At 38.8% G+C, this 27,977-nt stretch overlaps 2 protein-coding genes across 2 annotated transcripts in view; both read left to right on the forward strand.

Moving 5' to 3' along the window:
* On the forward strand, positions 1-6,166 carry LOC141910547 (uncharacterized). Its single transcript, XM_074801239.1, has 4 exons — positions 1-279; positions 4,937-5,129; positions 5,371-6,077; positions 6,134-6,166. Exons 1-4 carry the CDS (start codon positions 1-3, stop codon positions 6,164-6,166), a joined length of 1,212 nt encoding a protein of 403 aa, XP_074657340.1.
* The window catches only part of LOC141910991 (uncharacterized), a 27,498-nt gene continuing 5,573 nt past the window's right edge, over positions 6,053-27,977 (forward strand). The window contains exons 1-6 of the mRNA XM_074801914.1: positions 6,053-7,226; positions 14,057-14,219; positions 18,296-18,426; positions 18,717-18,867; positions 20,133-20,281; positions 20,965-21,144. Coding sequence (XP_074658015.1) covers positions 6,198-7,226; positions 14,057-14,219; positions 18,296-18,426; positions 18,717-18,867; positions 20,133-20,281; positions 20,965-21,144 — 1,803 coding nt within the window. The 5' untranslated portion in view covers positions 6,053-6,197. The remainder of the gene's footprint in view (positions 7,227-14,056; positions 14,220-18,295; positions 18,427-18,716; positions 18,868-20,132; positions 20,282-20,964; positions 21,145-27,977) is intronic.

Raw genomic sequence — 27,977 nt, forward strand, 5'->3', positions numbered from 1 at the left:
ATGGGTCAGACCTCGTCGGACCTCGGCGATACGTTTCAAACCGATAATATAGACGGCGCTAGTATTCAAAATCAGTGGTCGTGGTACCCGCCGCGCCCGGATGGCTCGCGGCGTCGTCGTCGACCGCGATCGTCTAGTAGCGCCACCTACCGCTGGCGAGATTCGGGTATAGCTAATTCATGGTACGCGGCGGATTATTTCGATTCGGACGATGATATCGAGCTGTTGACGTCAGAATTGATACGTATCGCGTTCGTGAAACAAAGTCATCGACGTCAGGTATGAATTTCATATTCGAAAATCACATGAGTTTTTGTCATATTTTTTTAATAGACTTTTTCCGTGATTCGGCGCAGGTCAAGTGGGTATATCAGTGGTTAGTGTGACAAAGTTTAATAGGGATCACTTCACAGTTTAATGAACCCCCTCCACTCAATGTTGTTCTATCTGACTCGGCCTTAGCTCGCAATATATTCCCGGAAACATGAAACAGATTTGCGTTCATGTGTTTCGATTCATTGAAACCTTGAAACAACTCTAGCGTTAGTGATTAGAAAATACAGTGGAACTCACTGAATTCGCATGAAATATTTGGTCCATTTCACATGGAACCATGTAAACTATAACTCATTATTCGGATTAGAAAAAAATGGATTCGAATTTAATAGAAATGTAGAAGGAAATTGAAGCGCGGTAACCGAGTTACAACTAGCGACGCCTGGTGGATTCCTCGCTGAATCCTCGCTTGCCGCTGTAGCCTTGCAAGAATCAGTACATTAGATAAATTTTCATCAGATTTGTTTACAATTTGTTCTGTTGCATTCATTATTAGAATTAACGACAGTGTTCGTGTTTTTGTGCGCATGAGGCGCGATTCTGAATTGTTCAAACACTTGAAGTCTAAGTAAACATTGCGATTGAAGTTCAAGTAGTATTTGATTAAAAATTCACTGTCACATTAAGCGACACTGGTTATTTATGTGTTGGTTCTCAAGAGGCATTGATCGAAGTTTTTTACGATCATATGCGCCTATACAAACAGCCTTATGAAACGTGTAGCTTGTTTGGTGCTGGACACGATTTATATCTACGCAACTGGGATTATTGGCAACTGGTAAGATCTAGTGGTATACAGTATGGCGCCAGTTGCCTTCATATCCTGCAGACGTAAGCCGGCTTGGGTTGCAATACGTTGCCTACTGACTTGACGCATGGCGTATTCCACGCAAGGTGGCGCCACTGGACTCGAAAACCTGGAAAAGAAACTAGAAAAAATCAGGGAAATTTGACAAACTTTGTAAAACACCTGAAAAGAGAATTTATAAATGGGCGGAAAGTGGGCATCGTGCCACGAGTTTGCCCATGTTCTGTCTGTTGATTTCAATTGAGCAGATCAGAGTTTCAGACCACGTAGTCCTTTCCCTGTTGTAGACACCGTATATTAAATCAATGCTAAATCTATAATTTAGGACAAATTCTAGGTTTGTTATGTCTGATAAATGATTATCTGAGTTTGTTATATCATTGTATTGTTAATCAGTTATCACTAAAGGTTCGGTTTGGAATTTTGACAATTCGATACAGCTTTAACGTTTACAATATCTGATCAATACAAGACTGTTTCCTTTTTTTGCCTCCGACGCGAGAATCGTAAAACTATTTTTGAGATTTACATTAGATTTAGTAGATTATTGTGAACATAATCGACCCTTTCCTGATGCTACAGAAACGTTGTAACTACTCAATTGGTACTTGTATGGATTGAATGTGTAAACTTTTTAAACCGGCAGTCTAGACTTGCTAAATTGCGGATGTAATGGTTCAATTTATGAGGGAAAATGTATATTTCCAATAAAGAGAAATTCTATCTGATTTATCATATAATGTATGTGTATATAAGTAAGGCATGAGTTTAGAAGCCTGCTGTGGCGAGCGTAGTGAATGATCGCGCCGGGTTTCCTATTCTCGGAACTAACTGATCTAACTAAGCAGCAGCTTCCTGCGTGTGTCCTGACACACCATGAGAGGAAATGAAAACCGGTGAACTGTCGTTTTTATTTGAATAGATATCGCAATTAGAGATGAACAACAGCTGATTATATACAAAAGGAAGAGCTACTTTATTTGAATAGATATCGCAATTAGAGATGAACAACAGCTGATTATATACAAAAGGAAGAGCTACATAGTATTAGGAAGAGCTAATAATGATGAAACCCCACAACAGAAATTGATAATTACCAAAAACCTCAGAAATTTTGGTTTTTTAACTCGAAACCATTACCTAGTAATGACTTATTAACGCTGTACATGAAAACAAATGTAATTGCACATTACTATTTAAGATGTAGAGTTTTACTCCCTTACTTAAAATTCAAACTACAGTGGAACCTCGTTATAACGAACTTGGATACAACAATTCATTTGTATACAACAAATAATGAATTTCCCAAGTAAATCTCATGTTGGATATAACAAACTATCGGTGATGACCTGATTTTCTGGTTCCATGAAGTTTTTTGTAACGAGGTGACACGATCATAGATTCAGAAAAAAATGAGTAAGACCTACACTTTTAAAGAGGGATTAATATTTGCATAATGCCAGTGAGAGTGCTTTATGCTTGGAATGTTTGCATTGGAATTGAAATATATGCTGCATGCGCGACAGGCAAATTTTTCAGCTATATTTAGCGATTCGAAATATATGAATTTCGAATTGAATCGAAAACTGGATATTTATTTTATTATGACTGAGGTAACATCTGCGTGTCGCACGCGCAGCGAACGAGGTCTCCAGTAAATCATGTCATTTGTATCAGATGGTTTCGCTATATCGTTCGTCGTATAACATTGACTATTGTATAAATAGAAGAGAATGATAGAATACTAGATACCGCTGAAAAAAACTCGGGATATTTTTCGCGTCGTTCGTTCGTAGTCTGAGAATTCATTTCGTAAGTGATGGTTTTAATTCTCGTTTGTCTATCTCCACAATAACTATAAGTGTTTAAGATAAAAACCCACTATCTACAGATTAAAAGAATTTAAAAACAAGAATTTATTTATTCAATCTAAAATATATAGAATACACGACGTTTCGATCTCGCCCTAGAGATCATCGTCAGGTGAACTCGTAGGGTGAGATCGAAATGTTGTGTATTCTATATATTTTAGATTGAATAAATAGATTCTTGTTTTTAAATTCTTTTAATCGGTAGATAGTGGGTTTTTGTCTTATTATCCGTTCACCACGTTTGAGTGTGGTTATCGTTCTATAAGTGTTTGTTTCATTCTGCAGTTTGATTCATTGCATCTCATGAGAAGAGTCTGGTCTGTATGTTTTCTGTGGTTTTCACTATCGTTATTAGATCGTGGAACTGTTACTTCTACTTGCAATTTTACCGCAAAAATAATCCGTCATAAAAAACCCGGGTCATTAGACTGTGCGAACCAGGCGTTAATTGGGGTTTTAACGAAATTCCATAAAATGGCGTATTACATATTAGGTATTTTGTGACGGACAGTAATTCCCATTCATGATCTTTATACCGATCCGATCAGAAAGTTGTTAGAACTTATCTGACGTTTGCGTCCTTTAAAACGTGTATAATCAGGTTATGCACATAAGTATAATAGGATATAATAAGCGTTACTGTAGACTGTATGCCACATAAATATAACAACACGATCATCAGACTAGTGTATTTAATGTGTTACTCATTTTGTGTCATTAGTAAAAATTTCGCACTCCAGACTTCAAAGGATGATTGATAATATGATAGTTACAGATCGTACCTTTTTGCGGGCGAATTAGTTTAAAAACTGGTGCGTAGCACGGTTTGGAGTAATTATAAAATACGTGGATGACTGAGTGTTGGAATTTATCGTGTGTTTGTGTGTGAAAAAAGTTGTCAGTTCGATAGGGAAAGTGCAATATTGTAACGGTAAGATGCCATTAAAGTAGGGGGCACAGGAACATACGGTAAAACTCGTGCTTAATTCGGATCACCTGGGACTGGAAAATTTTGTCCGAATTTAAACGAAATCTGAATTATTAAGTGCTCTCATTTGAATAGAAATAACCTAGAGGGGACTGGAATTTTAGTCCGAAATTAGTGAAAATGCAAATAAAACTGATCCGAATTAAGCAAATTATACTGTATTTTTTACCCGATTCATGAATTGATCGATTGCCCCAGAAGATTCAGCCATGTGCCCAACCATCATTGACACTTAGCAGGTTGAATTGAAAATTCGAATTTGGGCTGAAAAATAGCGATGACTTTCGTAATGTGATGAATTATAATATCATGAGGAATTAATTTGACTGCGTTAAAATTTCTATTATTTATTGTATGCAGAACTGAAGCTGGTTCTACGGTTTCGCAGTTCAAATTAAAAAATGCTCAAAATATCGGAAATGAACTAATTTTAACTCTTCACCGACACCGTGTGGAACGAGGTCTCGCTGCCAATTACTGATATCATTCATTATGATGAAGTACGTTCATTATGATACGTATTTTCCGCAGTAGATCCAGGGTGTAACTCATTATTTTAATGACAGAAAACCTATAGATCTCGAAAAGGGTACGTTTGGTCGTAGAGGTGAGCTTGCTGCATTCCTTTTTGAAAAAAACCTTGAAAAATCTCATTATAAGAGTATTAGCTATTCCCGATGCTTATGTAAGCTTAATTTCGACGGGTACTGAAAAATTTACACTAGGGGCGATCATTGAAAATATTCATATCGCATTATGCATGAGGGTTTTATAGGCTTTACCGATTCGTAGATTAAGTTGAAAATGCTCGTGGAGTGTACAGTTTTTTTTGAAGGGCACTAGAAAATTCAGACCACATTGCTGAATATGTTTACGACGGCTTATGACAAAGTTTTGTCGACGTTTTTCACGATCTCGATGAATGTTTTGCAGGCGATATCGGCGCCGGCGCCTGGGCAACGAGACGGCGATGAGAATGATGATAAAGTCGACGAAGATGAAAACGACGATACGCTAAACGATGAAATAGCGGCGGAACGATTCAACGCAGCAGCGCTACGTTTCAGACGCAGTAATTCATTGCCGAGCAACCTGCGACAAACTAGTCAGTTATTACAATTAACAGGTACGAACTCTTCTCGTATTAACTATGTGCGGAGTCTTAAGATCGCCAGACGCTTTCCTGACGTTAAGGTCGAGTTAAGGATGAAAATCTGACCCAACAAGATAAACAGTACTGATTTAGAAATCTACTGTAATTTGAAAGTGACACCTCAAAATTTGTAATATTCTCCTTTAAAACTCCCTATATCCAGGAATAACTGATCCGTATTGATCCTGTTTAATGCGTTCTTTAAAATTAATAGGTCGAGAAGTTCAGACCCGGGTAACAGATTCACGAGACGCGCTCGACATCCTACTGCGATCGAGCGCCGAGACACCAGACGGCGCCGGTGGTCAGGCGATACGACGACACTTGTTCGCGCCTGCGAGTAGCGGTAGCATGCCTCCGAACGTCGGTCGGAATATCATCTCGCGAAATTCCGTTAGAAACATGGGCGCCGACGAGAGTACGATGACCGGACCGGAATCGGACTGGTCGACGGACGGCGAGGAGACGTACGCGATGTATCAGGGTTTCGCCGGTGTTCGTCGTCGGGTCAGCGCGTCGTCGCAGTCCAGTTATCAGTCGGCGATATGGAGACGTAGCTGGGGCGAGGGGTCGACGTCGTTCAGTTTCAGTAATCTCCGGCGAAAACGAGCGGACAGTCGAAAATCAGATGTATTCGACTACGATAAATTCGCAATGGATCATCAAGCGCAGCGACTGACCAAGCCCGACGACCGATCGACCACGCCGACAGGTGCCACGCCAGACGAAGAATTGAAATCGAATCATTTCGTGAAGAACCGCGCGAATAATGCTGCTGCGGCGGCTGCGCATTATTCTCCGAGCGTCGTTTTACGCAAAACGGAAAAACGCGCGAAGAGAACGCGTCCGAGCAGCACGGGCGATTCGATGGATTACACGCGGGGCGGACAAGCGGAATTTGCGTCGACGTTGAGAGCGGCCGTCAGTGCGGAGAACTTCGACGAAAACGACGAACGCGATGAAACGCTCAATAAAAGTCTTTCGGAAACGGCGTTAACGTCGCCGCCTGAGCAGACGGTCAAGGTCACCGCGGCCAAGTCGATGCAAGACGTAACTCCGCGTCAGCGTAAAACATCGAAAAACAAAAAAGAAGGTTTGAGTTTTTTGCGTATGATGTTTTATAAACGACGCAAAGAGAAAGATCAGGCGGAGGGTCTCGCTTTTCAGTCGGATGATGAGACGGCGGAGGAGGTAACGCCGCCTAGTGTCGATAACATGAACCGCGTGGCCTCGGTTCGACCGGCGCACGAGGAAAGTACAACTAAACGAGTCAGTTCAGTGGATGGAGAAGATTTATCCGAAACTCAGCGCGACGAATCCGAGTTTAAAGCCGAAAAGTGGATGCCACAAAAATCGTTTGTGTCGTATATTCCTGATTTTCCAGTTCACTCATCGGACGGTTCAGATAACGAGAGACGAGTTCCATCACTGTCGGTTACACGTTTGAACACCGGCGATGCCGATCGGAATAATCGTTTAAACGTAGCCGACGGTGAACCTCATCGGCCTCGCAGTCCAAAACCTCACTCGACGCGAGCCGATCAGACCGAGCAGATCGCGCAGCAACGTCAACGCTCGCGTTCCAGTCCGAAAACGCTGAAATTACAACTCGTCAAAAAGGAAAAGTCATCGACGAAATTAGCGCGTAACAAGTCGTCGCTGGCGCGAACGGAATCGTTTCGTATTCCGCGTAAACAGCGCTGCGACGCGCTGAAAGACGAACACGACGACGCGTTCATACGCGGCGTGTTATACCGAGGTAGCGGCTCGAAACGCGTTCCCATTCTCGTGAAATCGAAAACGCCCCCGGTCACCGGCGGCGACGAGGTCAGCCCGAAAAAAACCATATTGATCGAAACGGAGAAAGTGAGAAAACCGCTGGTGAGTGACAGTGATTTGTCCAACACGAAAAAGCACCAGCAGCACGGGATCTTACGCAGTTCAAATCATCGACAAAATGTCGGAAAACCGGATGCGTCATCGCTACGACGTTTATCTAAACAGGATTTATGGAATATGGCCGCCGACGTACGTGAAACATTCGAGCGAATTCTACCCGATAATCGAGAGGTAAGCAGACGCCACATTACCCCAGATTAACTAGGACAGGGCTCTTACGGGTTTTGGAAAGCCTCGGATCCAGTTCCACAGTTGTGAGTTAGAGTTAACTATCAGTTAAAGATTTTCAATGAGTTAACTCAGAGTATCTTAATTCGGAACTGTGGAACTGGGTCTTGGAATGTTTTGGAAAATTGGAATTTTTTTCCCAGGCCCTTGAAAGGTATGGAAATGGTATGAAGGCAAACCACTGAAACCGGGTAGGAAAGCTCGTGGTAACCCGTAGGATATCTCTTGTGTAAATATCTATTTTAAAGTAATCCTCTACGTAAACTTTCGATGTCAATTATCAGTTTGTTTTGATAGATTTTTCCTCTAAATTCTTCTCATAAAAGGAATAAAGAAGCAAGAATTGTTCTGTATCTGGCATACCGGTATGTCTCAAGGGCAGACCCGGGGTATAACTGGGCTGAATTTTTCCCAATATCAGGGCCAATACTATTGATCTCAAAAAGGGCATGTGACTAGTGGGGTAACAGGTGATAGTCCTGACCCCACCAATTTTGATTTCAAAATAAAATATTTCAATATTGTTATGTAGAAAACTTTGATAGATTAAAGAAATATCAAATTATCCGTTGTGTTGGTCCAATGAGCTACTAATGGATCACAGTTTGATTGCAAACTGAATTTGGGAGAGGGATTTATACCTTGACGAGATCGTGATAAAATTGTTCTGCTTAGTTCGAAAAGGTGATCTCTCTCTTTGATTACAAAATATTTTCACCTGTTTGATCTGATATTTGTTATGGTCAAAGGGATATAAGAGTCTTCTAATATCTAAAGTCAATATTATACTCTTCAGAATATGTTAACAGTGAGTAGATATAGCAGACAAGTAGATCAATGAAGCTAACCATCAAATCAGGCCCCAATGGTCAATCAGGTCCCCCACAGTTGCTAATTGATCTGGCATGGGTGATAGATAGCTATTGACCATGTAAATAGCCAGGTAATCGAAATGGCCCTATTCATGCCCCAAGTGATAGCATTGTTTGAAAGGGAAGTTGTCACAATGTAAACATAGGTTTTAGTGACTAATTACTTGTCAAGAGCAAAGCTTTGATGGCATTTATCGAATTGTTTCCTTTTGTTTGTTAAATGGCCACCTTTCCTTTACATACCAGAGCAGAACTCGTTTAGCCGGAGCCAATCAGACTTTCACATTTGCTCATTTTCTCAAAGCCAGGGAAGAGATGTTCAATCAGGCTTAGTGTATAGAGTATATAGAAGCCGCTATGTTCGATGACTTATCTTAAATTACATAAGGATATACAGGAAATGATTTGACTGAAAACGACTGCTGGAGTTGATATTTCTGTTTAATGTGAAATCGAGTTTAATTTACGAGAGACAATTTGGATATAAGAAAGATTAGGAGATTATAACGCTGCAGGGTCCACGGTGAAGAACGGTAAAATGAGGACATATTTGGCGACTTCGATGTTGAATATTTTCCTACAAGTTGAAACTTCAACGACATTGGAATCTTTTCAGGTATTCATCAATCAATGGTTGTTCTATTTTTCCTTTTAAAATGGATCTTAAAGTTTGTTGAGAAATGGGCACTTTTCTATGAATGGCTCTATATTTTTGTGCAGCAGGTATCTCAATCGATCTAGGTTTCTAGAAAACACTGGTAACTAATATCTCTCATGGAGAACACAGGGTTTTTGATAAAAACAGTTCTGCAGTCGTGACTTAAGTCCATCAATGAGAGTCTCAGAATATCTGAGGCATGATTCAATATGAGCTCATTTTATCATATTGTATACTCTATAATCTATTAATACAGAAATCAAAGTCACATAAAAGTACCTGATAAATATAATTCCTGATTCTAAATATATATATATATATATATATATATATATATATATATATATATATATATATATATATATATATATATATATATATATATATATATATATATATATATATGTATATATATCATGAAATTGTATAATGAAACCTAGAATAAACAATAGTGACAATAGTGACGAGGAAGTCACGTTGCTGTTATATTGGCTAAACTATGATTTGCTGGTGTATTGGACCTGCAGTAACATCTGTCACATATACATGATTCCGTTAGTGCAATAGGACAAACACCACCATCGAAATATCACCATCCGACTATCAAATTCTTCGAGATTTCGTTATGTACATCGTGGATTATCGGATTAATGTTTTAAAGGCTTGAGATTAAGATTGCGTCGATAGTTTTCTTCTGTTGGCCGTGTTAAAAACATGTCAAGACATTTGAAAAGGAGTATTCATAGGCGTTCTCTTGTAAGTTAGAATGGTAAACCCCTTTCTGGGCAGGTGTGGATCAAGTCGGCTGGTGTATGCCCGAGGTGAATGTTTCAGTATTTTCTCAACACTCATGAAGTCAGTTCATTCGAGCGTGAATCCTGAAATTGAAGTGCCCTTGAAAACTAGTCTGTTCAGGGTTCTTACTTGCAACCCCTGTCTTCAGAGGGAAATTGTTAATCCAGCCAGCCTATGAGCCATTTTCAAAAACAGTTTTTGAAAATGGCTCATAGATTTGAGTCGAAACGTCAAACTATCAGATAGTTTTTCTTTTTTATTGTGGGTTTTTGTCGACTTTTGATATTGGACAGCCACTTGTCTATGAAAACAAGCCTACACGGTCTTCAATAGTTGGTACCATGCAGGCTTGTTGAGTCACATCAGGCAGTGCCGCTTGGTGCCTCGCCCAGAATTGCTTCAATATTTGTTTTGAAATCACAGCGATGTTTGCCAACGCTTGATTTAAAGGCATTTTCCATCAGTTGAGAAATCATGATTTCTCAGGATTCAAATACGCCATTACGCGAATACAAGCTGTATAACCACTGGCCAAGTGGACTTGTCCTATTGGTCTACTGACTTCCTTGTACGAGACCCGGGTTTGATTCCTGGTAAGCGCACAGTAGTTACGACTGCGGATAGAGACAGTGTTTGTATCTGCCTGATTCGGTTAAGACACTGGTGAGGGTGGATGTAGCGTGGCTATCAAATTGCTTTATAGTCCATTAATTAGGCTAAACGTGTTGCAGACATCTCCATCTTTATCTTCGATTTCCAATATTCTCCTACAGACGAACGAACGAACGAACCGTACCCGTGCAGCCTGCCTATTGACATCATACTGTCAAACTGAATCCTGAAACTGATTTTCAAATGTCATCAAAGATTTCAGTGATTAAAGGATTAATTTCTGAATCGTCTATGCTGAGATAAGTGAAGGCTAATAATACGTAGTCTATATCAATCATCAAGCCTATAGCTAATCTATGAGTTACGATCAATCAGGGATTGATTTTGTCTGCGTCGACTAGAGATATTATGATTCCTGGCTAAAAGATTGGAAAGATTGCGGTTGGCTATCGTGGTACCTCGCAACATTAGCAGTTTTTTCTTTCATACGTTTACCATTGTTGGTCGGGGCAAATTTGGCCCTTGCAAAAACAACTGTGTGATTGAGGCAATAGACTCAAACCTGAGGACAAGGTGAACTAGTCCAGGCAGCTAGTGGCCCAAAAGTTGATTAGCTAGCTATGATCGTAACAATTAAGTCTTCATTGTCACTATGCCAGTTATCAATGGATTGAATTAAACATAAATGTTCTCTTAACCTTATAGGACCTATAGTTGGTACTGAATCTTTAAATGTGATTTGTTCAAATCACTTGAAATAAAGTACGGATGTTTTTAAACTGCTTAAGAATAAATACATTATTCATTATTGATGTCGAAAGCAACTGACACCCCATAAATCTCTCTTAAAAATATGGACACCAGGCGAGTACCTCACAACGCGTTCGAACGCTGAAATTACTCTTAATGCGAAACTATTTTTAGAATAAGAATTTATCATTATCGATTGAAAAATATGGATCTAGATTTAACTAAAACGCACGTACGCCTCACATTCTAGTCGACTTAGTTTACTATTTTTAGAAGGCTATCCATTAAAACTTAAATACAATTCAAGCGATTCATCAGTATTGGAGTAATTAGTCGTTATCCGGTAATTGATTGTGTGGGATGGTCGATCAGGCAATCAGCGGCATCTGTCCAAGTCAGCTACCTGCAGTTATCCGGGTATAAAGTAGGTGCTTCACGTATCTGTCTGAGCTGCTGCGCGCTAAACGGAATCAACTTTTAAAAGTCTCGCAACTATTGCCGAGGAATCTGTGAAAATTCTGCCGCGGAGAATTTAAAATGTCTACGCTGTAGGAAATAGGATACTAAAATATATCGGTACCGCTGAAATTTAGCGCAGTTAGTTCAGTGTTCAGTCATTCGTGATTTTGTGAACGGAACTTTATATGCGAGAAAATTCTGTCAGGTCTATGAGAAAGTGGAACGAATAGTTGTTATTTTAGAGTTCTGTTGGCAGGTGAAATCCGTTCGAAGCGAAAACATTTTGTGTGTGTTTTACGTTTTTCTGTTCAGAAGTGTCAGTTTAAGAAGAACTGTGTCGATAGAAAAATAAATGTGCCATTTGACGAATCAGGACTTCAGTTGTTTACGAGTGAAATTCAGAGCTCAATTGTTTGAAGAGCAGAAACCATTAGTTAGATATGAAGTAGTTTTGGAATATCTCGTGTCTTGAATTATTTATCGATAGTAAACTAAAAAACCAGATGAAAATCATTACAAACATGTTTTCTCATCGATATATGGAAATAATCGGATATTGATCTTCGAATTGTTGGGCTTTTACGAAGTGAATTAAGTGAATAATAATCAGTGGTCAATGATGACAGTAATGATGAGTCCGTCGATATTAGTGAAGAAATTCCAATTTATTCGTAAAAAGGTAAGAGAAAATGTCGCGGATCCAGAAGCAAAATCTGAAGAAAGTCTTCGCGACAACATTCAAGGCAAATCATTCATGATAATATCATTTTGACTGAGAAGGGATATTGATACAGAATAAAACTCTAAATTGTATAAGGTTCCTGCATTAGACACCAGTAGATTGCATCCTTATACAGTACAAAACGGCTGTAATTATGAGACACTTCACCGGTCACACCCATTTACGCTAGGATTTATGAAATATATCAAATACTTCTGACCAATTTTCAGATAGATCTCTTTTTGATAGGAAAAGAGAAATATTTTCATGAAATCAAACTTTTTGTGCTACATATCTGTTGCAAAAGTAGAAGCGCTGCTAAATGATGTGCAGGTCAGTGAACCACCCGTATATTGAGTAAGTCAGATCGGTGTTAGTAGATTCAGTGCTAATCAAGAGTGGTATCATCTGAATATTGAGTGATGTACTGAACAATCAATCAGTAGTTAGGCCGTAAGTCAGAGGTTTCAATTTGTAGGCTCTTAATATTACCATTGTTAAGCCAATATATCTATGACCACAGTTTTAGATACAAGTTTTCATGGTTAAGGCCGAACTCTTAGGGTGAAACATTTGGAAATTGGAATTAATTTAAGGAACTAGGTCCTGCTTGTTTATATGGTTTACTTCGTTATCAATGGTGACCTTAACCCGAATTAAACTGCAGTAAAACATTCCGATTATTTGTCCGATTATCTCATTGTAAATGTTATTTTCGAGTGTTTAGATTAATGAACATTAAGACAATACAGTGCTTCTACAATTATATAATTCATGTCAGGAAATCCTGCAACTCACTAGGGGCTGCTAGGGGCGGCTGAAGGCTGCCGAGTCAGTCGGCAAAGTTCCAAGACATGATAGAAATATTCGAATGATGCGAATGATAACATTCTATCGTTGGTAAATGTTGTTCGAATGAAACGACACAATCGTTTCGTAGTTTCGCATGATATGATGGAGTATCTACCGCCTCCGAAAAAGATCGGCAGATTCGGAATTACATCGCATGTTTCGTATCAGGTAGCCGTGCGTTATCGATGTTTTACACTTTCACCGATTTTTAAGGATCGTCCGGTTGTTCACAATTGAGGAAGGCTGCTCTCAAAAAAACTCATCAGGTTTTGCCGCTCACTTTATTTTAAACGTGTTTAAAAACTGGGAAAATGTTGTAGAAAAATGTGTTATTAAGAATTTTACACCTCGTGTGGTCAGTTTAGGTACAGGGTGTTGAAATGGTCTTTATTCATAAGATTGGTCTAGTTGTTGGCTATAGATATTCAGGAGTCCATGATAACACCAAGTAGGGTTGAACTACAAATTTGACTGCGTGATTGGTCTCAGTAGTTGTAGTCAAAATGATAAGTTAATTTCCAATCTTCAACTTTGAACAGGATTTTTAGGTTCCAAGATTCAAATATATTATCAAACAAGTGAGAAAATTGATACCGATTGACTGCTGGCAAACCTGGGGATCATCACAGAATCCTCACTAGCCATAGTAGAGTTGTCAACGACCACTTTATCTGTGACAAGATTCCCCCACTTAGGTTAGAAATATGAAATTACGATGCCACTCGCGACGACCGTGAATCATAAAAATTTCAAATGAACAAATCAATTGTTGTTTCGCACCGGGTGGACCCTCACTTGCCACTACTCGTAGCTTACTATGATATATCATCAATATATTGATATTTCATGACAATATAATGGTTGACAAGGATATTGAATTTCAATGACCTTCAGTTTTATTGCCGCAAAATGTTTTTGTAGTCATGCCTTCTACCCACTTTTTTTACCCTAAAATGGAGTCTTTTATCTTGTATTTTCACATGTCTGATTGTTAAGCGCAGATTATTATTAGAACTGCGAGCTATAAATGAATTTCAATTATCTATTTTTCCAGAGTGCCGGAGATCGCCCGACCGTACGTTTCCAAACTAACAACTGCGACCGGTTATCACCGGATGATATTTGTGAATCATCGGACAGCAATGGCAACATCGAGGTGATAAAACGCGATAGACAATCATCATCATCGGCGAGACAGCGACCTAAATCAGATCTCGGTGAGTAAAAATTCACGCACAAAGCAAGACCTACATCAGAAATCCCAAACGGATTTGTGTTTATACGATGACTGGTTCACCCTGCTTCAAAAAAACCCTGAAACAAACCTACAGCCGGTTCACACTGCTTCAAAAAACCCAGAAACAAACCTACAGCCGGTTCACCCTGCTTCAAAAAACCCTGAAACAAACCTATAGCCGGTTCACCCTGCTTCAAAAAACCCTGAAACAAACCTACAGCCGGTTCACCCTGCTTCAAAAACCCTGCTTCAAAAAACCCTGTAACGAACCTACAGCCGGTTCACCCTGCTTCAAAAACCCTGCTTCAAAAAACCCTGAAACGAACCTACAGCCGGTTCACCCTGCTTCAAAAAACCCAGAAACAAACCTACAGCCGGTTCACCCTGCTTCAAAAAACCCTGTAACGAACCTACAGCCGGTTCACCCTGCTTCAAAAACCCTGCTTCAAAAAACCCTGAAACAAACCTACAGCCGGTTCACCCTGCTTCAAAAAACCCAGAAACAAACCTACAGCCGGTTCACCCTGCTTCAAAAAACCCTGAAACAAACCTACAGCCGGTTCACCCTGCTTCAAAAACCCTGCTTCAAAAAACCCTGAAACGAACCTACAGCCGGTTCACCCTGCTTCAAAAAACCCTGAAACAAACCTACAGCCGGTTCACCCTGCTTCAAAAACCCTGCTTCAAAAAACCCTGAAACGAACCTACAGCCGGTTCACCCTGCTTCAAAAAACCCTGAAACAAACCTACAGCCGGTTCACCCTGCTTCAATAAACCCTGAAACAAACCTACAGCCGGTTCACCCTGCTTCAAAAACCCTGCTTCAAAAAACCCTGAAACGAACCTACAGCCGGTTCACCCTGCTTCAAAAAACCCTAAAACAAACCTACAGCACAGTGAATGTTTCCAGTCATTAGTTTGAGATCAAGTATTTTCATTCATCATATTCAAACAGCATGATAGTCAATGAAACAATGAATCAGCAGAAAATACAAAGTTATCGTATCATATCGTTTTCACAACCGAGAGGCATTTCTATGCCTATTTCTAGGTTGTCTCCGAAACAAAGAATAAGAATTTGTTCAGGAAAAAAAGTACCATTATAAATACCATCAAAAATACATAAACATCCTCTTTATGTATTTTTGATACCATACTATACAAAATATATGGCAAAACCACCAAAGTATGTCCATTTATCATTCCTTAGTAAAAAGGTTTAAAAAGATGATGAAGATGTATCATAAGACGATTCAAACATGATGGACTGTTAAAAAGTGATCAGAGATGGATTTTTTTTTTACAATTTGCTGTTTGAATTCTGGAGGGGGTGTATCTGTACTCCCAAGTAATTTTTTAAAAGGCTTGATTTAGTAAAAATGTTGATTCATCAATTCATTCATTCATTCATTCAGGTTTTCAGCCTTGTGTGTGGGCAACTGGTTCTGAAAAAAATTGTTGGGAAAAAGTTCGAAATGATTCGCTTCTTTTTAAGTGATCTCTCGTGTGTTAGTTTCGTCAACTGTCTGTCTGAAAACGGAGAGCGGTCGAATTGACTGTCAATCAACGTACACGATAGGAAATTATCAGCGCCATTTAAAGGGTTAATGGGTGTCATAAAAAATGTCCCCTATGATTTCTGTACAGGTTGAGGGGTAATTATGCTTTTCTGTTGCACAATAATAATAGGCCGTATTGTTCTCCTTTGAGTGTGTTTTGTATGCTACATACATACATACACAGTAGCTATACATCCATATACCGCGCGGAGGGCAATAGGACCGTCGAAGAATACGTAGTTTAGCGAATTTTTTAGCGACATTCCTGTAGAAAAGCGAGAATGCGTTTAAAAGTGATATTCGTTCGTCGTTTCGATGCTTATCGGTCGTATCTGTTGCGCGTTTTTTAAGTTTCTCGTGTTGGTGGGTGAATTTAGAGTCGCGACGAGAATGTCATTTCAATTAGCTGCGAGTGCGGACACGTTTTAAACCGGTTTGATGTAGTAAGAAGGCGTGAAACGATGCTGAATGGCGCGAGACTTCTATTTCGGAATGACGATACGCGTCCGCGAATGTCTGAGGAATATCGCGATTATTGCGGGTTTTTAGGTAGCGAATTCGAATAGAATTTTATCATTGTGTCGTTTTACGATGCTTTATTGTCGTTTCTATAGAACTCGCGAGATATTTTGTGAGCGCGAACCCACCTGACCCTCATACATCTTTCAAACCCACCACCATGTGATATATCGAGTCCAAATTATTGTTTCTATTCTATACAGCTTTCTTATTTAGTAGTTGCGATATAGGCCTCACACTCGCACACAGAATTAGATCGTCGGATATAAATGTTGTGGTTGAAATCGTTGTGTCGAGTGATTAGAGAGGTTTCGATATTTGCGATATATTTGAGAATGTTTCGCGATAACTAAGTGAATATTTTTTCGTTATCTGATACGTAAGAGCCTGGATTATTTTCGGCTGCGGTCTAGCGGTGGCGAGATCACAACCAGTCTCTCAACGTTGGAGGAACATTTTTTGATGTATTTACAGAGTTGAATACGATGATGTGGATACTGATGAGGAAATAGTTGTTGTTTCTGATGTTGGGTTTTTCACAAATCCTAACGTACATCACTACTGCTGTTACTGATGGAGTTAACTTTAACCGAGTGGAGGAAGTATTTATTTGGATAAAGTTATAATATTTGTATTACTGGTAGTAGTGGCAGTTAGATTGTAATTGTGTTGAAAGTGTCGTTCAAACTTTGTTAGCTGTAACTGAAGCACCGTAGTCAGAATCATCATCATTTCGATCGAGGAGGTTTTATAGATTTTCGCCGGTTTGAATTGTGATTATATGGAGTTCGGATTCTGAAATTTCATCTCATTGAAGAGCAAACTTCTTGGAGAAACATATCAAGTAGTTGTGTCTGGAGTTTTTAGTGCATTTATAATTAAAGATGTCTGAGGTGTGAGGTGTGAGAGGACATAATCGAATACAGGAAGATCAAATAATGGAAGAATGTTGATGTAAAGTGTCGAATGTCGTAGAGATGTTGGGATTATTTTACATAGAGTTTTCCACTCGTCGTCGAGTTGGAATTCGAATCTCCGGATAGATTCTATTTCTCGGGTAGAATGGCCGGGCGAATAGTATCGCGTAGATCTTGCGTGGAGCTCGGTGGCTCCACGAGGACGGTGACCAGACAGGGAGCGCCCGAATTACGTCATTCGAACGTCGATACGTCTGCCGTCGTCCTACGCAAGAAGAACAGACGTCACACGTGTAAGAAATTTTAAATAATAGTGAAAATGATCCTCTTTATTCATCTAAGCAATTCTACTTGTATGACATAGAAATTGTCGTCGATATCAAAGTAGGCATTTCACTTAGCGTGTATCATGTGACCCCAAGAAGCGATTTCTGTGTCTAAGACATGTGTAGGAGGAATTTTCCAAAGCGCTTGAAAAGATTCATGATGTCTCAAAGATGTCTGTTGCCTCTGTTCATATTGAAATTGCACATTTGCTATTTCATTATTTTGTCTGTAAAAATGCTGCATGCTTCTGCGGTATATAGTTCGATCACTAGGCTGATGAGTGGTGCAGTGGCCGAGTGATTAGTACTGGTCTCACATCAATCCAAGGGTTTCTTGGTCGTCAGGACTCACCCCCGTAATCGGGAAAACTAATGCTCACATTCGCTAATAATGCCCTTAATACGTACTGGTGCTCGAAAGGTTGGGACATGAAAATAAAGCGTCGTTAGTGCCCTGATTCAGATATTATTATGTCTGACAACTTAGGGGGTCAGAAGTGATTATAGATAGGGGATTTCAGGTATCTATACCTGAAGTTGAGTCAAACCGAAAGGGCAGCTGTTTAGACGTTTATACTCCAGTAAAAGCTATTCCTATGTTGTAATCACAATTTAAGAGATGGATTCAGATCTAATGAATTACATTGTATCTTTCTCCTCACTGAATTGAATATGTTGAATGCATCGCAGCTTAAAAACCCGACCCTTATTTCAAATTGAATCTCTATATTTCAGGTGGTGCACTGTTGATCTCTGATGCTCTGAAGGACCATGAATTTAAGGAGAGTTTACTGAAGGGCAGCAGTAGTCAGGTCAGCATGGTTGAATATGGATTAGACGGATCGCGCAGATATCGCGACAGACGGGTAATTATTCACATCAATGAGACACATATAAATCAGTCCAACTTTTTTCTTTGGGCCAAATATGGCCCGTGTTTAAATAGGCACGGACCCATTTGGTATCAGTGTCGAAGGTTGGCCCGGGCCTAACCTAAACAAGCTAAAACACTCTTGTAATCCTGTTGGCTAATGGCAGTAATTATTCGTTTGTTAAAGCTGCAAAAGTGTTTCTATATTTTAAGGAGAAAGTTGTCCAGTTGATCTTAGAAATTCTGTCGTTTGAAATGAGTTTGAATTGTGTTTTTTATTTTCAGATGTCGACACCGCACCCGATTAAACTACGCGGCGAAAAACGACGACCGAGTCAAAAACGTAAACAATCGTTACAACGTTCGTGTAGCGCACCGGACGGAATCAATCACGCCGGCAAATTGATCTTGAGGAAAACCAGCGCCACGTTAGCGGGTAGGTTAACAATTCACTCAGAATCCATATTCTCAAGGATCTACGAAGAGGAGGGGGTTTTATGATCCTACCCGAGAAATATCTTAAAATTAACATCCTCGGATGTAATTTAAGTGTCTTTCAAGTTTGTCTTCCACAAAATTCTACTTTGTCGAATGATTCTATACGAAAAGGGCTTCAGGAACTTAGAATCAATTCTAGTGTCCCACTACAGGGTTACGTGCTGATTTATTGTCATCAGACTCAGTTGAATCTTTTTAATTTCCTAGTTTTGATGTTATAGATTTGTCACTGCACTTAACTACTAAACCACTAAACCACTAGTTGCTTCATATAAAAACAATCTTTCTACTAGTGGTATTTTGCCAGTTACTTCTCTTTCCCGGACTGAGTTATTCAGAATTGTGGTCAATCATAGACCATTTCCACTGATCCAGTCTACGTGTACCGCCAGTACGCGTGAAAAGTGTCACCAGATGATCTTAAAACATGTTTACTATTTTGCCGGAGACCTGTGGTAGAATTTGGGAAAGTGTGCTGTGGGCTCGGCAGAAACCCTGACTCATTCCCGTCGGGGTTTCGGTTGTCAGAGGATACTGCTATATTGATCTGTCACTGGGGGTTAATGCAATAATTGGGCTCGTCTAATAATACACCAGATGGTGGCATTAGAGACAGACGCATGTGTTACATACGTAAATACATTTGCAATTATACGTACATTATATTAATGATGCGTATTATCTTGTGATATAGCTATACTTCTATTCAGTTCATGGTGCTGGGTTTCCCAAAAAAATAACATTGCCATTGTCCTCTCTATGTCTGGATGAAGTGATGAGATTTTAATCGTGTTATTTGTCCTATTTCCTTAGTCATGCGAATATCGATAACACTATGATGATGTTTACTTTATATGGACAGATTTTATCTTTTGGTTGTTTGTCCATACCTGATTTTTACCATTCGTAACAACAAGTATAAGGCCGGTGAGTTCCTGTCTTTCCACCTGACTTGACAAAATCGTTCATTTTCCTTTCACTTTCATCTAGACCTTCAGCTGCCTGTAGAAAATTAGGCAAATCATGTCTAGTAGTAGTAGGCAACTGTCGGTCCTGGAGGATGCCCTGTACGTGTTGCCACCACAGTGCAATCCTCAATTGCCACTGTCTATCACTGTGTCCGTATAGTGGGCTAGGAATCTTAGACTGTGTAATATTTTTTCTATAGCTATTTGAGAGTTAAACATTCATTTGTTTTTTCAGCTTTATCCACTCAAGTTGGAGAGTTAGCCGTATCTCAGTATAACCACACAAACTTCAGTAGTTCAGATAATGACGACAGTAGTTCATTAGACAGTGAATCTGTTATTAGCAGACGATCTTCACAATCTACATTCACTAATATTGAAGAGGTGAGCAGCAGAAAAAAATCAGAAATTCTTCATGATCGTATATGACATTTACACAATGCAACAATCCTTATATTTGATACAGTTCAAATGATCCCTTCGTTGTTGTTCATACAGCGGTAGTATCAGTAATCTAAAATTAGCAGTGATAATCATGTGCGATGGATGGAAAGGTATATCGTGCCTTAATTCATGTGATGATCACCCATCTGTTGAGTGCTCCCACCCCACCTGATTTCCTAGCCCTTAGAGAGAATCTATCCGTCCTGCTTGATATGACTACTATATCACTACTGGTCCCTTCTATATATGTGATGATCACCCATCTGTTGAGTGCTCCCACCCCACCTGATTTCCTAGCCCTTAGAGAGAATCTATCCGTCCTGCTTGATATGACTACTATATCACTACTGGTCCCTTCTATATATCTCCAAACTATCTGTCTCAATCATCTCAGATTTTTGAAGAGTAACAACTGGTCAACAGTATTCAACTCTCAGGAGTGGTCAATACAGGTGCATAGCCACTACGATCAACCGAGCCACAACCTGGCTTCCTTACTCTGATTACAACCACCCAAACCCCCCCCCCCCCCGGTGCTGTTGCGTGTTCCCTTCTACCTACACAGAAAAAAAACATGGTCAAATTAAGAAATGCTGCTACAAACAATTAATTATTATTTATAGATATTTGATGAAGATCAGCTGACATTCGCCGAAGCGTTGTGGGATCATGTGACGATGGACCCAGACGAGTTACCGTTCCGCGCTGGTGATGTCATTGAAGTTACCGACATGCTCGATAAGGATTGGTGGTGGGGATGTGTGGATGATTTCGAGGGATGGTTTCCGGCCGCATTCGTTCGGGTAAGAATCGAACTCTTGTTTGAACGCTGCTGGTCCACCGAAAAAGTTGAGCAATTAGTGGGTCGCTTTTCATTGGTGTGGGTTATGATTTTTCTACCTCTAACCGTGCACCGGTCATCTCTCCCGGGGGAGAGTGTTATATCCGAGCAGCTACTATGGAATCATCTATCAGACCAGGTACCCCCTGGGTTGAGAGAGGAAGTGTGGTGCCCGGAGAGACCATGGTTATGTACTTGGTTCGAACTCAAGGCCTGATTTCCCAGAGTCGAACGCTTAAACCATTTATCTACACGGCTCGCTAAAACTGTGTTCAGACTCTCGGCCATTCCGGTCAGAATTCATTATTGGTAAAATTTTCAATAATTGTGGAATATAAAAAGCTCTTCCAGACATTCCAGACATTAAGAGAAATAACAATTTGCTTAGTTATATATGCAATGAGAATATTATTGGGTCAGCTTGTACGTAGGGTTCTGATGTGATGTTGACATATTTATCCAATAGTTATATTTGCGCAGGGAGCGTATATACTCCCGTACTGATGGTCGTGTATATCGAAATTACTCTTTTTATCTGGACATAAATGTTTTTTTTTTATTGAAAATTTGATTGATTTTGAATTAAGTATAAGGGGTAACATGCATTATATATTCTGACTGATATTTGTATATTGCATGAAATGGAACGTGTTCAATAATTTCAGCTCAGATGTTTTCATACCGTGCACAGCCGTTAAACGGGAGCTTACTAGGAATTTGTTGTTTCCCCACGTAGTTATTGTTCATTGTGTTTTGGATATATGAAAAAAGCCTATATTTTAGAAGACTTCAAGCGCTGTCGAAGTTTGTCTTACGGTGCTATCCTTGCTCACAACAGGAGCTTTTTTTTCTGAGAACAGATAATACGCTACATCACACACAAAATCAATGAAAATTCATCTCTTTATACAAGGTCCCTACGATTCCTCAAAAATTCATTGATTAATTTGAATGCTTTAAAGGTGCTTGAAACTCTTTTGAAACTCCTTCAATTTTGAGAAATAGGCAATTAGAAATTTGTGTCTAGTTTGTTGTTTTAGGTAGACTATCCCTAAATTGATACAGTAGGGACCTGAATTTTTCTAAAATCAATTAGATGGTGAACGAAATTAGAAACCATGTTTAGATAGTGTATAGCATAGAAATCGGCTAATAAAACCACCAAATTAATGTAGAATGGTTTAACAAGATCAACAGTACTGATTTAAGAGGAGTCTACAGTAAGGAGTTTACGTTAGTGATGCAGATGCACTTGTTCTTCTAAACACTGATGATATATTGTGTGTTTACCGGGTATTTCTAAATTAGTTTTGTTTTTATTTAGTGAATTACCGTAATAAATACCGTAATAAATAACCGATCTCAACCCAGCCACTGCTAATTACTCAGTCTCGTTAATTGCTGATAATCGATGTCGTAATTGAACTAATTGAACATATATTTTGGTTGTAATTACGACCGGTCAATGTAATTACTACATTCTAATTAATGAAAGGTCAATCAGGACATTGTAAATGTTGTTGTAAATTTGTCTTGCGTGTAAGTACTTATGTGAAGGTCTTGCAGCCATTTTCCTATTTCACCTGAGATCAAAATTTCCACGCCTTCCCCTAAAAACTTCTTAACTTAATGTATTCTCAATTGTTTTGTCCAGTATCCTTAATCAGAATCCATTCCTGTCGAAACTCTGATGATATAGGAATTTCATTTTAGCTATTGTATATCTATGATATGATCGAGGACATTCGGTAGATAATTGATTTTGCGTTATCTAAATGAGAAATAACGGGGACCACAAAGCCCTATAAAACAAAGTTTTCTTTCTAAAGGTGTTGAATAAATAGCTAATTGTCTGATACGTTTGAGAATTTATGGATAATTTAGGAGAAGAACTCACAATTAGAAAGAGAAACTATTAAATAATAATAATAATAATAATAATAATAATAATAAAATTTTACATACAACTGCAAAATCAGTGAAAGTGATTACATATTATGATCTGATTTGATAAACTTGATTAATGAAGTGATTTAATATCTTTTACTTTTTTCAAAAACTTTGATAAATTGTTACTTTTGAGAGGGTTTCTCATAAATTTGGCTTTAAACTTTGTATGTGTTTGGACGAATAATAATATTTCTTGGGATGTGTATTAAAGCACAGACATTTCGACTAAATTTTGTGAGCAATTTTCATATGAACATAGCTCATAGAATTGAGCTTAGTTTTTCTTTCTAATTGTGGGTTTTTCTTCCCTCGTTTATTGGATTAAGACTAAGAATTGAATTAAGACTAATTGATTTTTACGCAAACTCAGGCAATTAGCGTTTAATAAACTCGATATCAGTAGCCGGGTAATGGCTGCGTCTAGGTACACATGTACTGATGACACTTACTCATCTATTGACCAATGAGTTAATTTCAGCTCTAGCGAGATACGTGTCGTCCGTCCGAATATATTAATATATAAATGAATATTTCATCGTCAAACGCTCAGAATCCGATACACAGTTTAAGTGCAGGCTTCGATGAGATCATTTATTTAGAGCGAACGCGACTAATTGAAAACTCGGCGAGTCAGCGTTGTGGTAGTTTTACATACACTGGTATCAATCGGTGCAGACTTAATACTGAAATACTGCTGTTGGATTATATATTCGAAATAGTTCTTTTACCGCAAAAATGACAGTTACAGTATCGGTAGGTAGAGTTCATGTTTCAGTTTTTCATTCGTTTCATCATTATCGAATTACTATGTACAGGAAAAGTATCATATTTTACACATTTAATTTCGAACTATCAAATTTAATACCACAATTCAAACCGCAATTTAACATACTATATAAAGAATCGCGAGAGCTTAATGATGAATTATTGTCAGAGCTTAATTCCTTATATTCAGCTCGAGGCCAGGCTTAATGAAAGAGTGCTAAGTCTGACTAATGTGGTCTTATTTTAACTAGTGATCAATGTCGTTTGGGAAAAATTTGCAGTCAAAATTCACAGTTTATTTGCATGAAATCCGTTTACCAAAACAAAGTCTATTTTTAAAAATTAAAAAGGGCTTCTAAGTTAATGTGTATATGAAATAAGTTTTTGTTACGTATAGATATGTGTTTTAAGAAATGTAAAAAGAATGACGCAAGCGCATATTTTAGATTCTTATAATTAACCGGTGAATTGTGACCGTTCACAATTCACTGGATTAACTTATTAATTCCATTGTATAAGATGTCAGCAGGGTTTGTTTGACTAAAATTCCAGTCATTTACAGTTAGCTATAGCACGAGGTCACCGCGCATGGATTGTCGACCTATTGATTGGTTTTCAATGGACTCTCCTCATGGGGTCACCGGGAAAAGTTCTATATCTGTCCTGACAGGTGGAGGGGGTAGATTTTCAATGAACACTGTCGTGCCCACATGGAGATCTGTACTATTGTCCATTCAGCAATATAATCATAGCAAACAGTTTGTTTTCATGATCCGGTGACCTTCAAACGCATTCCAATGTCGGATTTATTTGAATAGGATAATCACATGTATATTCAGTACGTGTAATTTCCATGTTAATTATTTTTTTCAAAATTTCTAAAATAAATTGGTTTGATTCTGGATACGTAGACTCCAGAAAAGCTATATTCATGGTGCTAGGAAATAATGAATCGGCATCAGAATAAAATACAACTAAAAAGACACTGTATATAGTGGGTTTTGATCTGATTGGGGAGATTTCTTTCAAAGTGTTGGTAAAAAAAAATCAGAGGACTTTATATCTTGCATTTCCACCCTGTTGAAGCAATTAGTAGCTATAATTATCAATAAATTGTTGAGTTTGTGTATATAGGCAATAATTCATTAGGTCCAAGCATAGTTGGTTATAATTAGTCACGAGAGTTGTGACCATAATTCAAAGTGACATGTATTCAAACAATTTCATTCAAACAGCCTAGTGTCAGCTACCACTGATTGTCAGTATTATCTCTTTCCAAATCCAAGATATTGAGAATTATTTCCAATTTGATTACAAATACAGAAAATGAAAGCATTTTAAAACAAAACTCATCTTATTTACGGGATACTATTTACAACTTACTGTTGGCGGGATCTATATACATCTAGTTTTAGAGTTGCATTTTATGTATTCTTAAACGCATTTAAATAATTGATAGGTAATTTTCACCGGATTCAGTACGTTTCAATCGAGTGAATTGATCACACGCCATCTGGTGGACCATCTAGCAATTTGACTGGTTAAATAAACGAAAACTCTTTCAGCAAGGAAAATACAAAAATGTGAATTTTTCGATTTTTTTTCTTTTGATTCTGTGTGAAAGAAAAAATATTTTGTGATTATATCCTCAGCATTTTGTAGATTTACATGTTTTCGATTATGTTGTTTGAGATCGACAATTAAATCTCGATTATTAGTAGAAAATGATATAAATGTTGAGTGCAACAAACAACCAAATTACCAGATTGTCAAATAGCTTGCCTCGATTTAAAGATTAGTTTGATCACTGCTACAAATTGATTCATTAAAACTATGATTAATAATAATAATAATATGATTGTGTGAGATGAGTAAGTTTGCCAAGTGAACACAAACTGATGAAATACACTCAGATCAATAGCTGAAAGTCAATTCGTAATTTAGATCCACATGCGCTTCTGCGATCAGGTAGAACTAATTACCGACAACTGTTTCACGTAATCTACTCTTAATTAGTCAGGTGATCGTTAATAAGTGAATCGACCAATAGGAGACGAGTAGGGGAGCAGAATGTGACTAGTTAGGGACTGATTTCAGGCTTGTTAAAACAGATTCACAGCCATTCGATGACCACAACTCACGCAGTGTACATCTCTTTTGACACTTGCATATACTTGATTAGAGAACTGTCAACTTGGTTAAGAAACTGTTGAGGATTAAGACTAGAGGATTATCTGATTATCTAGAGGATTAAATTCTCGTTAATTCGTAACGCGTATGATGCACTCTGATATTTGACGACAATGTCACGTTTGTTGAAATCGTTGGGCGTGTCGCCGAGGAGGAATTCGTCATTCCGAAGAAAGCGTCTGCTCCATCGGTCGCCGTCGATCTCGTCGCCGATCTCATCACCACGCGCTCACATTCCGCAAAGACGCTGCAATAATTTCTGTTCGGAGGGAACCTCGAAGGTCGATCCGTCGTCTGGTTCAAGCGGGTTGTCGATACAGTTGGAGGATTTAGCGAGTTTGGAAACGCGTCGTGAATGTACGGACGCACGACGCCATCGTGACTCGCTTATGTTTGCCGTATCAGTGATGGATGAGGCCTCGACACCTCCACTGGCGCCACCTACCGGGCAGCGGAATATACAAATGATGGAATTCACGACAGATAACAATCGGACGAATTATCGAGAATCGTTAGCGCTAGCGGAATCAGTGATGGACGATATCGTTATGACGCCGTGTCGTCGCGTTAAACCCGGTACACTACTGCTGCCATCTATTGAAGAAACGCCGAATAACAACGATAGAAGTATGGATCGGTTGTTGTTGTCGAGTGGTGTCGATCGGCGCGGCTCGAAATCGAGCGGAATAAATCGCCGAGGAAGCGTGCGAAAACTGATCCGCGAAACGAATCGCGATATTCAAGAAGGAATCCGGCAGTTGATTCCTAAACTGAAGAATCAATCGAGTCCATTTCGAAGTCGGTTTAATTCTCCGATCGCCTCGGTGCGGGCGACGGCTGCTGTGTCTCCGAGAGGCAAGCTGTCGACACCGACGAGGAGAACACCGGGACATCTGCTCGCGATGAAGACCCCGGGAGGACGTGACGCTTTCAGGAGAACAGATGACAGACGGATCTCACATCGTAGAAGTCGTAGTCTAAATATTAAACGTGTTGTTACATCTTCCCCTCATAATAACAAGGTGTGAATTACTCATTCAGTTTTAAAATCGTTCATCGCTAAAAAAAAAATCGTTCATATTCTTTCTCGGAGCTGGTTTCAGTTAACATTCGAAAAAATTATTTAATTTCAACTAAAGGTCAAAGCTCTTTACATGACTTCATCTTTTTTGAAGATAATGCTGTGTTCAGTTTCATTCAGATAAAGCATTATTCGAAAAAACCTGTAGGTGTGAAATTAGATCTTTTTTGAATTTTTCACATTTTTGTTTCTGTCACTGGTTTCGTTCAATACTTGGTCGATATTGGAAAACTTAGTCAATTTTGGTGCCACTGTTCACGTAACCGATTCGAGTGCGGTACCTGGTATGTTTCACTCGGACAGATATGAGACATACATTGTATTCTAGAATTAGATTATTCGGTATTCTTGGAAGGAATTTTGATATGGCAAAATAGCCGGTCTAGCATTGAACTTATTACTTAGGAATTGTTAAGAATTCATGCGTGATTTGGGGGTAGTCTGAAATTTGTCTCGCGAATTGAGAATCAGTGTTCAACAAATGCAAAATATAGCCATTCATTTAAAAATGCTGCAATCAATGAGATTGTTGGTTACTTACAGGGGCCGGTTGCATAGTCATGGCTTAAACTTAAGACCAGTCTAAGACCAACTAAGTTCTATAGCCAATCTAACAACTTAAGACCAGTCTCAAGATTTAAGACCACTTTAAGACTTAAGTCACGACTGTGCAACTGGCCCCAGAAGTTTAGTTTCTTATAAAGTAATTCCAGATTTAGAATCAAATTGTTATTCTCAAATTTTATAAGTTTGCAATTATTAAGGATGGTTTAATATTTGTCGGTTTCAGCGATTTGGTTAAATTTAAG

The sequence above is a fragment of the Tubulanus polymorphus genome, chromosome 9 (assembly GCF_964204645.1).
Source record: "Tubulanus polymorphus chromosome 9, tnTubPoly1.2, whole genome shotgun sequence".
Classification (NCBI taxonomy): domain Eukaryota; kingdom Metazoa; phylum Nemertea; class Palaeonemertea; order Tubulaniformes; family Tubulanidae; genus Tubulanus; species Tubulanus polymorphus.